General features: G+C 35.0%; 1 protein-coding gene across 1 annotated transcript; it reads left to right on the top strand.

Annotated features, from left to right (window-relative positions):
- Positions 1-14,080: 14,080 nt before the first annotated feature.
- Positions 14,081-15,260, top strand: LOC109340742 (the record flags this gene model as incomplete). The annotated part of the gene is made up of 5 exons (XM_019578469.1): positions 14,081-14,301; positions 14,445-14,466; positions 14,730-14,843; positions 14,948-15,031; positions 15,180-15,260. Coding segments are annotated over exons 1-5 (490 nt in total), but the record flags the coding sequence as incomplete, so codon positions are not given.
- Positions 15,261-15,858: the final 598 nt, after the last annotated feature.

Genomic DNA, 15,858 nt, shown 5'->3' with positions numbered 1-15,858 from the left:
TTTTGAATTAAAGAAAAACTACAAAATAAACTTACCTAAACTACTTTTGAGTATAAATTCTCCAAGAAAATTACAAGAATAAGAGAAGACTTCCGTTTAGAGAGAGTATGAGGAATGGAAGTGTATGTGAGATTGTGAATTATGAATGTGTATAAATAAATTTTCCGTTTGAGGTGCCTCCTATTTATAGGAGTTTCTGCCAAACGCCAAGCTCCTCCCCTTGTCCGTCAAACTGCTGACCAAACCCTTCAGCATGGGTTTGGTCATGGCCAAGCAGCTTAGTCACCTGCTTGGGGCTGACTCACCCAAGCTAGTTGTGAGATACCTCTGAAAAGTCGATGGAGGCTACTTGGAGTGAGGTCATGCATGATGTCACGGTTTCTTGATGGCTAAGTCAACTTGACCAAGTTGCTTGGTGCAAACCGCGAAGCGCTTATATGGCACCGCTAAGTTGTCTGCTTGAGCAGATTTGACTATGTTGATGGTGATGTGGCCTGGTGCGTGCTGATTGGTTAGGTGTGTGGTTCCAAGCTGAGTGGTCCAGGTGCCCTACTAAGCCGTCTGCTTGAGAAGGTTGGCTTGTGTCGGGCTTGTGTTCTGACCGTGCCAGGTTGGGACTTACCGTGCCAGGTCGGGTCCAGGTCAGCTAGGCGTGGGCTTAGTCCAAGCTAAGCTGCTTAGTGAGCAGCTTCAAGTTGACTCTATATTTTTTCACATAGGCCAAGTCTTGTTGAGTCATGCTTAAGGCTAAGCACGTAGTTTGCCATGTCAAACTTAAGCATGTCAGGTGTGGATCATTTTGGCCTCTTTTGAGCATTTTATTTGAATTTGATTAATTCTTCTCTTTTTCATCAAAATTCTACAAAAATATAATACAAAAAATACACAAAGCATATATACAAGATTGTGATATTTTATACAAAAAATGTTGAATTAAGTTGGTTTTCTCAATTTTGCCAAGGATAAGTGCCATAAAATTATATGAATTTTAGGCATTTTTGGCACTTATCAAAGGGTGATGTTGTGTGATCATTGAGCTCCATGTATTGACTTGTGGTTCTTGTTTGATCATTGGGTGAAGACATTTCACTCATTGAATGTAGTAGAGCTCTCTCTTAGAGAGCTCTGATACCATAACAAAAAAAGAAAGAGGATGGCTTGATTCCTCTTATTACACAAAGAGAAAGAAGATTGTCTTTAAGAGAAGCTAAAGAAAGAATAATGCCTCTATATTATTGAAGATGATATATTGAAAGTGAATTATAAGCCATGAAATTAGAGGGAGTATAATGTGATATATTTGTACTCAAGGAACTCTAATTAATTGATTATAACCTAAATAACTAACTAAACAATAAGTGGGAGATGGATATTTTGAGTTGCTTGTGGGTCAAGTAAGAGACTAGTATGGACTAAGTTGGTTGGTTTAGTGTGCCAACCTGGCCAGCTTGTGCGCCAATGTGGTGTATAGTTGATGTGCCTTATCGTGGAGAGCCTCAGTCGAAGTGTATGAGTGTGATGCGTCTTGGTGCGTGGGTGATGCGCCTAGCCAGGGTGTGCCTCGGTCAAGATGTGTAGGCATGATGCCTTGGTGCGCCAGGTCAGTGTGTGTATGTTGCACCTCGCCAAGGTGTGCCTCGGTCAGGGTGTTCGAGCATGATGAGCCTTGGTGTGCCAGGTCACTGCGTGTGGCCAAGATATGTCTCGGTTCAGAGTGTGGGAATCTGTTGCGCCTTGATGCGATGAGCCTCGGTCAGAGTCAACTTGTGATGCATGCGATATACGGTTAGGTGGCCTTGGTTGGTTGGTGTGTTTGGGTTTGGTTGGGTCATTTGGCTTGGTGTCCTAGGCATGTTTGGTCTGCGATACTCGATCCGATTTGTTGGTCTTTGGTTCATGGTTTATGGGCTGGTCTAATAAGATATTGCTACCTCTATTGTTGGAGCGGAAGACCCATGGAGAAAATATAATAGAGAAAATGACACCAAGAATTTAATGTGGTTCGACAATTTGCCTACATCCACAGCTGAAGAGAAACAAAGATTATTTCACTTTGATAAAAGAGAACTACAAGTGTTACACTAACTTCCCAAAATCCAAGTACACCCAATTTCACTCTCACTCAAGTATTTCTCTCACAATTAGAACAAGAGAACAAGAAGAGCGAATATGCACTAAGCTAAGTATTTGGTGTGTCTTACAATGGCATGGAACACTCCTATTTATAGCAAAAGCTCTTGAAGATTATGTGGCCAAGGGAAAAGAACATTAATGTTGGTTTCACCATAGCCACTTCTTTTTACTTGACTAGAAATTCTCCCTTTCTTCAAGATGATCTTTAGCCACTTCTTTTTTGCTTGGCTCAAGAAATTCTTTTCATCATCTTTTTCTTTTAGCCAATATTCAATAAATCTCCACCTTGGCTAAAAGACTATCATAGTTATTCTCCTGCTACTCTTCTTCATGCTCACTAGAGATTCTGAACATTAATCAAGTCCAGACAATGTCTGAACTTGGTAGTTGGAACTGGCTTCGTCATCATGTTTGCCAGATTATCTGCAGTGGGTATTTTCTCCACTCTAACAACTCCTCTCTCTACTATGTCTCTGATAAAGTGCATCTGAACATCAATATGCTTAGTTCTTTCATGAGACATTGGATTATTTGTCAGATGTATAGCACTTTGACTATCACAATAGATGGTTGTTTCTTCGAGTTATATACCCAACTCTTCAATTAGACCTTTCTCCCAAATGGCTTCCTTTACAACTTATGTTACTGCGATGTACTCTACCTTAGTTGTAGACAAAGAAACAATTGATTATAGTGTTGCTTTCCATAGCAGGTCAACCCATAACTGTGTTGGTTGACATAGGAGGTCACACAATGTGATCCAGCATCGTTTGGCACATCACTTACAGCTTGAAGTCTCCCCTACACTGCAATTTCCAGTCATGGTTGGTAATGGCGCTCATATTTATTGTTCTGGGTTTGTTCTAATACCCCAATCATTTTACAGAACCAATTATTTCAAATTCCATTTTATTTACTACCTATCAAGGGTGCTGACGTGGTTTTGGGAATTGAATGGTTGAGGACGTTAGGCCCGGTAATTTCTGATTTCACCATTCCTTCTATGACATTTACAGTGGGGACCAATACCATTACTCTTAAAGGGGATACATCACTAGCCATACAACCCTCTACCTTTCACCAATTATCTAGACTCATACACATGGGTGCTATAGCCTCATTTCACACAATTGAAATTCTGTCCATTGAACCAACCCACACTACAACATCCAAACCTATTAACCCGGCCATACAAAATATCCTTGCACAATATACCAAAATTTTCCAACCACCCCAAGGCATGCCCCCTAACGAGTGCATGACCATAATATTCCCTTACTTCCTAACTCAACCCCAGTTTTAGTAAAGCCATACATGTACCCCCACTCTCAAAAGGAGGCAATGGCCAAATTGTTACAAGAAATATTGGACGAGGGAATTGTAACGCCTAGTACAAGTCCATTTTCGTACCTAGTTTTATTAGTAAAAAAAAGGATGGCAGTTGGCGATTCTGTGTTGATTATCGTGCTTTGAATTCCATCGCAGTACGTGATCGTTTTCCGATCCCAACCATCGATGAGTTTCTTGATGAACTCGGTGGTGTGTCTTTCTATTCTAAGATTGATTTGAGGTCGGGATATCACCAGATCCGTGTCCACCCAGCGGACACTCACAAAACAACTTTTCGTACTTTTGATGGACACTATGAGTTTCTTGTGATGCCGTTTGCGCTCACGAATGCTTCTTCAACATTTCAGGAAGCAATGAATGACCTCTTACAGCCATACCTACGTAAGTTTGTTCTTGTGTTCTTTGATGACATACTCATTTATAGTTCATGTTTGGAAGATCACATTAAACACTAACAATTAGTTTTGGGCCTATTGTTGTCTAATGAATTTTATGCCAAGATTCGAAATGTGTTTTTGGTGTTTCTTCCGTGAGCTACTTGGGTCATATTATCTCTGAACAAGGTGTCTAGCCAGACCCGGAAAAAATTAAAGCAGTACTTCATTGGCCGCAACCCCGATCAGTCACGGCACTCAGAGGCTTTTTAGGCCTCACCAGGTTCTATCGCAAATTCGTGAAGAACTACACTACTATCGCCGCTCCTCTCACCGATTTATTAAAGAGTCAGACTTTTACATGGGGTACAATGGCCGAATCGGCATTCACAAATTTAAAAGCAGTTATGACTACTACTCCTGTGTTACTACTGCCAGATTTCTCCAAAGTCTTCGATGTAGAAACAGATGCTTCGGGACTCGCCATTGGTGTTGTCTTGTCTCAAGAGGGTCATCCCCTAGCTTTCTTCAGCAAAAAATTATCTTCTCGAATGCAGTATTCATCTGCCTACGTCCGTGAAATGTTCGCCATCACTGAATCTGTACAAAAATGGCGTCAATATTTGATTGGGCGAAAGTTCAATATATTCACAGACCAACAGAACCTAAAACACCTTATGACCCAGGGTTTCCATACTCCTGAACAACAAAAATGGTTAATCAAATTGATTGGATTTCACTATGAGATTAAATACAGGACATGTACCTCAAACCGAGTTGCAGATGGACTCTCCAGGTGCCATGGTGAGGAGACCTCACTGTTGGTTTCTCTTTCGTCCCTAGTTCCTCATATTCTCCAAAAATTGCAATAGTTTTACAAAAGCCCTGAGGGCCTCGCCCTATTACACAAACAACAAACAGATCAATCATGGAGCACCAAATTCCACGTGTCTCAAGGGCTATTGTTTTATGGGGATAAAGTTTTTATACCCGAGATCGACGATCTGTGATCTATCTTGCTCACCGAATTCCATGACACACCATCTGGGGGCCATTCTGGTTGGAAACCCACCCTCAGTCGCCTTGCTACTTCATGTTTCTGGCCAGGAATGGCTAAAGATGTTAAGTCCTTCCTCCGACAGTGCTCAGTTTGTCAGTTCAATAAGTACATACCAAAAAAAACTCAAGGGTTAATGCAACCTTTAAAAATTCCAGACAAGGTTTGGGAGGACATATCCATGGACTTCATTACTCATCTACCTTCCTCACATGGGCATACAGTTATTTGGGTGATTTTGGACAGATTAACAAAATATGTTCATTTTATAGGCTTGCCTACCAAGTTTACAGCAGAATCATTGGCTAGCCGTTTCTTAAATGAAATTTGTAAACATCATGGTATCCCTAAGACTATTGTTTCAGACAGAGATAAAAAAAATATGAGTTCTTTTTGGCGTGCATTTTTTAAAATAATGGGGACTCAGTTATGTTATACTACTGCTTACCATCTGCAGTCTGATGGTCAAACGGAGGTTGTAAACCATTGCTTGTAAACCTATCTACGTTGCTTTTCTGGACAACACCTGAAAAGATGGTTTGCTCACCTCCCCATGGCGGAGTATTGGTACAACACCAGCCACCATTCCTCTATGGATCTCTCTCCGTTTGAGGCCTTGTATGGTAGGGCACCACCCACACTTCGGGATCATTTTCCACGCCTTCAACCGAATCCTCCCTTTCATCATACTGTCCAAAATAGAGCATTATTATTAGAAAATCTAAAGCAACACCTTCGACATGCTCAACAGAGGATGAAGGCACATGCAGATCTAAAGAGACAAGATATTACCTTTGAGGTTGGTGAGTGGGTATTGTTGAAACTGCAACCTTATCGGCAAAGTTCGGTCTCGGTTCGATCCTCCCGGAAGTTGTCACGCCGCTTATATGGCCATTTTCAGGTGCTTCAGTGTGTCGGAGAGGTGGCCTATAAACTCTCAATGCCTGTTACCTCCCGAATACACCCGGTCTTTCATGTTTCTCTTCTTAAGAAATTTTTTGGAGACCCTCACGCTCACTTTAAAGAATATCTAGAAGATTTGCACTTCAAGAATATTTCTGTGACCAAAGGAACAAGTTTGGGTGTGAATGAAGAAGTCATGGGTGCAAAGATTCAGAGTTCTTTCATTCAAGTGCCTAGAAAAAAAAAAGACGAAGAAATAGAGAGAATAGGAGAAGTAACGGGAACAAAAAAATGAAATTGTTTCAATCTTCCCACCTTCAAGCACCCCTCTTGAGCACTTTGACCATTCACTTCCACATGGACCCTTGGATCCCCCTCCAATTCTTGAACCGTTGGATGCATTGCCATTAATTAATAATTCCCTTCTCCAAGACAGCACACATATATTGGGAAGTGCCAGCCATAATGAGTATGTACTTGCTCAAAAGGCACAATTGGATAAAAGTGGGACTTAGGCGGGAATACACATTTCATGGTCCCAAGAAATTGCAAAACTCAATGCCTCTCTGAATGCTGTAGACTATCATAATGATGGCAGATTTCCAAGAAATTCCACACGGAATCACTCCTTACCATTGGATGCAAAGGCACATGAAAAATCTCAACTCATCCAACCGTCCAAGACTTGTCCGTTGGAGGCCAGTTGTGTAGCACTTCCAGCTCAACAAAAAAATCTTCCTTTGCCACTTAACCTTGAGGACAAGGTTAATCTTCCAGGATTGGGCAATGATAGAAAGGAACAACCCAAGATGCCCATTAGGAGTAAACAAAAACCCCTTTAGCTAGCTGATTATGAATAGGAGTAATATTATTTTTATTATTAATGTTTTAAATCAATTGGGCCATGTTTGTAAGCCTATCTTAGGATTTCATGTTAACCTAAATCCTCATCAGCTAGTATTTAGCCACTAGATGGCATGATGAATGAAAGAAGATTATTCAGAATTATTTACTAGCCTTTTTTTCTCTTAATTTTAATAGCAATTCATAGTGGTTCCCTATCACAACCACTCCCGAAAATGGACTAATAATTAGTCTTTTTACCTAACATTATGTACTAATTTATTGGTTGAGAGGCAGAAAGAAAGTTTTGAAAAAGAAAAAATCTTAGTTTTTTTTATAAGCAACTAATTTCTTTCAAGATTCATAACTATCTCTCCCAACAAATATTACTCTTTGTAATTAAACTTTTGACCTTGAGGATTTAGCGGAGCCTTACACCACTAGACCAATGTCTTATTGGTTAGAAAGTCTTAGTTTAAAATGGTATTATGATATTAAATCATACTATATTTTTATGATAGTCAAATATTGCTTAGTTTAGTTTCCATAGAAAATATATTTTCTTGCCAAATTCTTTTACGCAAAAAGGGTTGAGATTGCAAAATATTGTGGATTTCATTTCTATCAGGTGATGTATATTAGAAAAAGGTTTTTCCCTTTGCTATTTATTCACCTCATAAATATTATTTTATATTGATTGTCTTTTGTTCTTTGGCTTATGTAATGAGATGAGGTTATTATGTCATGTTGGATATAAAGTTTTTTTTTTGCTTAGGACTAAACTTAAAATATTAGATAATGTGAGACTCCATTTTGTTCTTATTTAAAAGCAATTCACCGTGTGATTAAGTTTTGTACTCACAATAAATAAGGCATAAAGACATATCATTTTTAATGTAGGGATTTATCTTTCTCAACATGTCTTTGGACATATACAAATAAATGTTGTTCTATTAAGATGTGTTGCAAAAACTACCACAAAAATTCTTATTAAATATGAACAATTCAAGGAGATTTATACCAACTTATTTTCTCTACAAACTTAATATATAAACATTCTTCATTTAAGTTAGCCACTATATTTTCTAGAATTAAATATTTGTCATTTGTTTTCTACTTTTTTAATTGACAAAGTTGTTTCTTCATTCTGTATATTGTCAATAATAATGTCCTCATCATTTTCAGAACCAACCCTATTTATTCAAAATTATCGTTTTCTTCTTTATCTTAACCTACTATGTTTTTTTGTAATTCAATTATAAATCATGTATATATTGTATTTTTACTACAAAAATTTTCATTATATTGGACTATTTACTTCCTCTTTTTTTCCCTAAAAATATAATAATTTTTTCGTTTAGACATTTCACTATAAAGTTTAGATATAATTGCATATTATGTTACCTCATAATGAGATATTACAACTTCAACATTCAATAACAACACTATAAAAATATGTTTGTTTCTCAATTTCATCTTACCAAAGAAAAATTATGGATTGATTTATGATATCTACTAATTTGCCCAATCATTATTAAAAATTAGAAAGCAAGCTAAAATTTCCTATTAATTATTTAAATGATTACATCTCAATTATACACTTCATCTACAAATGCAAGCTAAGTCATTCAGTTATTTGAATGAACATTTTAAAAAAAATAAGATTGACCAATATCCACAATCGAATATATTCAACTACAAATTACTATATTTGACATTTATGACATATATTAACATTTAGAACAACAAATATATATAATTACATATTATTATATTTAGCATAAGTTCTAAACAATAAAAAAAAAAAGGTTGACAGACACAAATATTTTTCAACATGCTAAGCTAAAATTAGTAATAATAACTATCTACGCCTTCTCTCCTTTATAACTTCAAAATCATTTTCTAAGTTTTATATATAATAGAGTTATTATACATACAAAAATAATTATTATCATTTTTACTTAACTAATTTGAGATTAAAAATAAATTAATTTCCTTAAATCAATAAATAAATGACTATTTTACTAAACTACATAAAACTAATGATGTTTATACATTCCTCAATTATTCAAAAAATAGTCTAATAAAAAGTAGATACTAAAATATGAAATATTATTATAGTAATAATTATTTCTATAATTATATTGAGCCCTACTATATAAACACACTATTTTGAACGGTTATGTTCATGCCTTACATTTCTCTCACTCATTTCTATGCTCCTTTCTTCCATTCCCCCATATTCAGAAGCTTTCGCATTCCAAAAATTATTACAGTATCTAAATCTCACTGTTATTATATGATTGTGATTTCATTTTCAATTTCTACTTTATTTTTTGTTGAAAGATGATGTGAGTTTTGATCACAATTCTAGGGTTTGTTGTTGAGAATTTGTGAATTTTTCAGTGTAACGTGCTTGCCTTGCCATATATAAAGCTTAAACCCATATATCACATTTACTCGGTTATGTTGTGTATAACCAAAAGCGGAGCATATTAAATTGGAGAACTGTCTTTCTCTACTTCAATGTATTAAAATAATAATAAAAAATCGAAGAAAGAGGAAGGGGAAGGAAACCAGAGAATAACCCAGGTAGAGATAATAATGAAAAGGAAGCAAAGTACTATATTTCATTTAGAATAACAAATTAAAAAGAGGATAAAATATATCCTCATATCAAAATATAACTTATGTCTTCCGTTATTAAAATCAGAAATAGAATATAAGTGTCCTATTTTTAGTGGGAAAAAATGATATTTTCATTTGCTGGTGGCGGAGGTGAATGGGTGTACAACAGTGGTAAATAGAAAGGAAGGGGCGACAATGGTGGGGTACATGTGTGAAAATGGTAGGAGACATGAAAAAGATTTTTGATGAATCAAGAAAGATGAAAGAAGAAAATATTATTTATTGAATATTGAATAGATTGAATACAAAATTACATTGAATCCTTTATATAAAGGATAGAAAACTAATTATCATAACAAAACTAACTAACTCCAACTAACCCTTTTATTCTTAGAAGCTAATCACTAGAGTTAGAACTAACCCAATCATACAATCTCACATATTCACATACACTATTATTTACATGATACAATATATTTCAACAGCCCCCCTCAAGCTGGAGAGTGAATATTCTGAACTCCCAGCTTGGAATTGATTTGAAGCTTGATTTGAAGTAATAACAACGCTTAACCACCAACGGCAGAAGCTATATCATCAAATGCTTAACCATCTATAGCAGAAGCTATATCTTTGCTTAACCACTATGGACAGAAGCTACCCATCCAATACTTAACCATCCATGATAGAAGTTATATCTGAGCTTAACCATCAAGGACAGAAGCGAACCAACCATTGATGATGAAAGAGAGAGAACGGATCAGAATCTTGATCCTAATGAGATGCTTCAAAGATGTGTAAACACACTATAATAATGTTGTGCGTTTATGAGAGGGGTGAATAAAATAGAGTATGAGTGAAATTGAGGGTAATATGAGAATGCGTTAATGCTTTCTTGAACTTGATTCAGAAGTGAAATCTCATCAAACCATTTTCTAAGTCCCTTCATCAGGACTTCTAGATGCATCCTCAACATGTATAACAATCATAGCTCTAGCAGTATCTTCATAAAATGGTGGAAGTACACCCAAAGCCTTTCTTTCGTAAATATGCACGTTCTTGAGGAAATGCAAAAATATTTGATGGCACACCCATGATTAATTACTTGAAGAAAATGATAAAGAAGAAGAAACCTGGAAAGAACTATAGAAAACATGGTGCAATTTTTGATAAACCTAATTGCTAGGATTCTACCACCATAGAGTTTGTGAGTAAAAGAACGTTGAGTATGAGGTGGAGAGGTTCTTGGCAGATCACATATTCACCCAAGTAAGTACCAAACTGTAAACAAAAATTCACCTTGAAGAAAGAATGAGAAAGGGTTTTGTGATGGATCCTTGTGAGTGTAAAGTTCATGCTCTTGGATGAGATGTCTCTGGAAGACTGTATATGTTTCCAACTTTTTTTTTGTTGCTGTTTATCTCCATGGAATCCAAGAACTGGGCAGAAGGACCACCAACTACTGCAAACTTATCTTCTAAGCCACTTATCTTCTAAGACTGTATATGTTTCCACTGTTAAAGATGAAGATAACTCATTCTTAGATAGTTTTCGGTTATGGTAGTTAGGATTAGTTTTACTTTAAATGGTAGCTTAAGTTTCAAGCAACTACCAATTTTCCATTACTTAAATTCTTGCACTTTGCTTTTGTGTAAAATTCAATTCAATAACATTTTATCATTCTTTCTTGTTCATCAAGAATCTATCTTATTCATGCCTACTACCATTTTAACATGATATCTGAGCAATAATTATGCCTTTGATTATGAGAAGCATGAAACCTTCATCCTCCTTTTGTTGGTGCAATCTTTCCATCTTTGTCTTCATTTCATTTAATTTTTCATGCTTCTCATTTTGAAGCAGAACAACAATAAAGATCATCTTGGACCAAAATTATCTAGGAGAAAGTGGCTTAATAGAAAAGAAAGAGTCGGGTTAGTTGATAGATTACAAATATAATGAAAGGATCAGATCTTGGGAATGAAGCAATACATTTTTCAGTCACAATTTCTTTTGCGGTTAAGTTCCAGTATCTCAAGCAAATTTCTCTTTTTCTTTATCATTCTCTTTTTCAATTCTTCTTGATATCTTTGAGCAAATTTTGCCAATATTTTTCTTAATTCTTCTCAATATTCTTGAGGCAAATATTGCCCATATTATTCTCTTGTTATTGTTGAGCAAAGTTGCTCATATTTCCTCTCACTTTTCTCTTGTCATTCTTGAGTAAAATTGCTCATATTTCATCATGCCAAGAAACCATAAGAAACCAAGATGATATTATACTTGAGCATTATTCTTAGAGAAAAGAAACAATCATTCTTTCAACACTTTGGTGGTTCTTCCAAACTCCATATCCAACTTTTCATGTTGCTACCTTATACCCAAGCTGAGAGTTGATGGTATTCACTCTCCAGCTTGAGGAGGAATGTTAAAGATGAAGATAACTCATTCTTAGATAGTTTTCGGTTATGGTAGGTAGGATTAGTTTTACTTTAAATGGTAGCTTGAGTTTCAAGCAACTACCAATTTTCCATTTCTTAAATTCTTGCACTTTGCTTTTGTGTAAAATTCAATTCAATAACATTCTCTCATTCTTTCTTGTTCATCAAGAATTTCTCTTATTTATGCCTACTACCATTTTAACAACATGCAAAGAGAGAAAAGGGTAATGTGCATGGTGGAGCGTCTCCTCTGGGATTGAGTAAGTGAGGGTGATGAATATGAAAGGATTGAAAATGATTTGAGTAAGTGGGGTGAAGATAATCGGATGAAGTATGTGAAAGAGTTAGTTTAAAAAATGAGGATGAGAATGTGAAAGGGCAAAGAGATGAGGAAAGTTGGAATGAGAATTTGAAAGGATTTCTAAACGGATTTGCAGGCTCTTTTCTAGAGAAAAAAATACATGTACTTAAAGTCTAAATTATATACCTTATTATTACAATTATTTTTCATTTATATATAATCATTATTTATTATTTAAAAAGTAATTAAGATTTGTATAATGTAGTAATTATCTATAAATTTTCATACTAACAATACATATATCACATTCTTAAAAATATTGTTTCTGAAGTCAATATATAAAAATTCAACTAAATAGCAAACAGTACGTGCCAAATTCAACAATATTGTTGTAGTGCCAAATTCAATATTTATTTGTGTTTTAATAATATATCTTAATGTATTAATGTAAAATATAAATATGGGTAGATCGTAAGGTTCATTTGATGGTGAGTTGTACTATCTAATGAAAATGAGAATAATTGCTTAATTTACTTGAAGTGAAACAATAGCAAACTAAGTCCAGGACCCATTTAAGGTTATTAACTTTTTTGTTTTCACTATGTATGCAATATTTTTCGAACCGGAAATATTCATATGTGAGATTTATTTTTTTAGTGGATACTTTTTTCATCCACAATACTAGAACCTGAAATATTGCTTCAGAGGAATCAAACATATACTGCTTGAACCAAGACCCGTCCGGTAAGATTATTTACTTTATGAAAACTAGTCCTCGGAAATCACTTTATATCAAAAAAATTCAATATTTTATCACATTTCGTTTTTTTGGACCTATAAAAGATCCCAAGGAGAGAGTGAGATTTCCATAAACTCTTAAAGGTTGTGACTTGGGAGCTATCAAAGAAGAATACCAAGTGAGTTTTGAATTTTTCTTTCCTTGATTTCTTGCATTGTTTAAAATCATTTAGTATGTCGAACCAACTTTATTTTGTTTTAAACATATTAATCTTCATTTGCCTAGTTTCTATTTTTGGCCAGTTATGTCTGATAGTGGAAACTATTATACTGGTTCCTAATTTTTCAGTCAAACTGGCCAGTACATTGTGCCACCCTTAGTTTCCTAAGGATTAGATGATTGTGCATTCATCCAAAATTCAATGTTCTCTTTTCATATCTATGCTTCTATAACTTGAAAGACACTTGACCTTGAGACATATTTGGTTTGACAAAGTAAATCTATAACAAACCCATGTTCCATGTAATCTATTATGGTGTTTATAATATCTATTCTTGTAGTTTTAAATTTCTTGACCCACAAAATTCTCATAGTTAGTTGACACATCCAAATGTATATTTGATTTTTTTTACTGTGTTTACTTTTTATGCCCCTCTAACAATATACAAGTGAGTTTTTTTTTCATAATGTGTGAAGGGGATCCCTACATTCACATTTTTTTCATTGCTTTATCTTCCTACTGCCTTTTTGAGTATATATCTCTTCATACTAACCACATTCACTAATATTTATATTTCTGAACATCATCTTAATTGCAGTATGTTCCTTCAAAGTTTTATCGTACTGTGCCAGCCATGGACTTGCTTGATAAGAAAATCGTTCTCGAGGACCCAAGTGGAGAGCAATGGAAAGTAACAGTATCATTTTTTGATGGTCCTGTTGCTTTTAAGGAAGGGTGGAGTGCTTTTTCAATCGATCATGGGCTTAAGATTGGAGATTTTTTGATGTTTTGATCTATGATGAGTCTGCATGTAATATGTTTGATTTTTGCAAAACAAGAAATCAGAAAAAAAGTAGGGATAGAAATGACTCTTCTGTTAAAGATGGTTTGTTGGTTAAACAAGGTTTGAAGGTCTCTGGTGTCTCAATTTCTGATCTGCCAAAAATGAAAAGGCAGCACAGAGAGGTTGATTTAGGAGGAACACAAAATAACATGGAGAAAATTTCAAATAATGATAATCTCAAAGCAAGGGCTCAATCTGTGTGTGTAGAAGACTACGGTGAAGACCCATGTTACATGACAAGCGGGAGGTTTAGGAGAAACAGAAAGAGATGCCAAGACCTCCATGTTTGATGTGCTTGACTGTGAAATATTGAATAACTGTGATGTTAATGGGACTTGGAAAGTGCCAATTGTAGATTCAAATGTTTCTGATGTTGATTATGGGTCCCATGCATGTCAAAATGAAGCAATCATATGTAACAAAGATCCTTCGTATGAAAGGATATTGGGTAAAGGAGCTGCTTCAGATCCATTCGAATTGAAATTGTCTGGATGTAGTCATTCTCTTGGACAGAAAGACAATAGTGCATAACTGCATATGACAAGAATTGTACTTTGAAACTTAAAGAAAACAGTGAGAACAATTCCATTATGTCCAACTGGAAAGTTCGAGAGTGCCAATTTGCTGAGGACTTGGGTACCAGAGTAGCTTCATTTCCATTTCTAGACACTTTGATTTTTCTGAGGAATCCAATAAATAATTTGCAACTTAGTTTGTTTCACATGATTTATGATAGAACATTATGTTGTCGTTTGATCTATATAGTCAACCCCACCTAAGGGGATAAAGGCTTGGTTTTTGTTGTGTTTTGTTTCACATATTTGTTGGGGTTATAAGTTTATTTCTTATATTATGTGTAGTGATTTCCAACATCCAGCTTTTTATTGGTTTGTTTCCAGAAAGTGAACAGATGGTGATATCCCAAAAAACATATGCTTCACAAATTGGCAGTTTTTACAACACCAATCGGATATTTGATGGGATCCCAAATATCTCGGACATTATAAAGAATGGTATGTTTTCTCAGTTTATGTATAAATATATATTCTCAGTTTGTCTTTTTCAATGGAGCTCCTTGATTTTCCTGAACTAAATCAATTAACTATTGTGATTACAGGTCAAATGTCTAAAGAGCTTAAGAAAGAGCATGTAGACATGACCCCTTGTGTGTTCAAGTACAAGGATGAATTTCCTGCAACAGGTGTTGATTTTTTTCCTCATCACTTCGGTTTTAAATATTTTAATCACTTTAAATTTCAGTTTTGTGAGTATGCACATATACTTGTCTGAAGTTATGTTATTTAACTGATTCTCAGTTTTTTGTGTATTTTCTTGTCTTATGATTACAGGTGAAATGTCCAAATGGTTAAAAAGCGAGCTTGAGGGCAGGACTGCCACTTTGTACAAAGATGATTTCGTATTAGCAGCAGGTGTTAATCCTTTCTTAGTATATGTGTGAATGCAATTGTCTGCACTTTTTGGCTTATGTACAACTAGAGATTCAAAAGATTCTTGTGAACACTCAATTTTGTCCGGCCTATAACATAAATACAAAAAAATTGAAAGTTTGTAAAGAGCATTTTTAGATGTCTTGGAAGTCGTATTATCTCTTAACTATTATAACTATTATGTTCTAAACTAGTTTTCATAACATATGTCATTAAGTTTGGTTTTATTTTAATTAATCAATTTTTAAAAAACTCAATTTAATAAATCAACGTTATCAATTGAACTTCTTGCAAGGAAAAGCAAAAGTCAAGTCACGATTATCCTCCCTTGGCAAGAAGTTACAGTATGAAATAAATGCTAAGGGAATGTTATAAAAATAAGAGTGTCGAGTCATATATGAAAGGCAATAAAAGAATGTAAATTAAGGAATCATTGTTGTTTGGCATTGCTACTATCAGTTACCTATTCATAAGCACTCTTAAAAGGGAAATCAAGACACGTTATATTTTGGGGGGTAAACCAAGAGGTCTCCATAAACCAGCAAAGAACTAGACAATCACTATAAGAGTAGAACAACAT

The sequence above is a fragment of the Lupinus angustifolius genome, unplaced genomic scaffold (assembly GCF_001865875.1).
Source record: "Lupinus angustifolius cultivar Tanjil unplaced genomic scaffold, LupAngTanjil_v1.0 Scaffold_243_6, whole genome shotgun sequence".
NCBI lineage: Eukaryota > Viridiplantae > Streptophyta > Magnoliopsida > Fabales > Fabaceae > Lupinus > Lupinus angustifolius.
The sequence above is the reverse complement of the archived record's forward strand: the minus strand, read 5'-3'. Positions and strand labels throughout refer to the sequence as shown.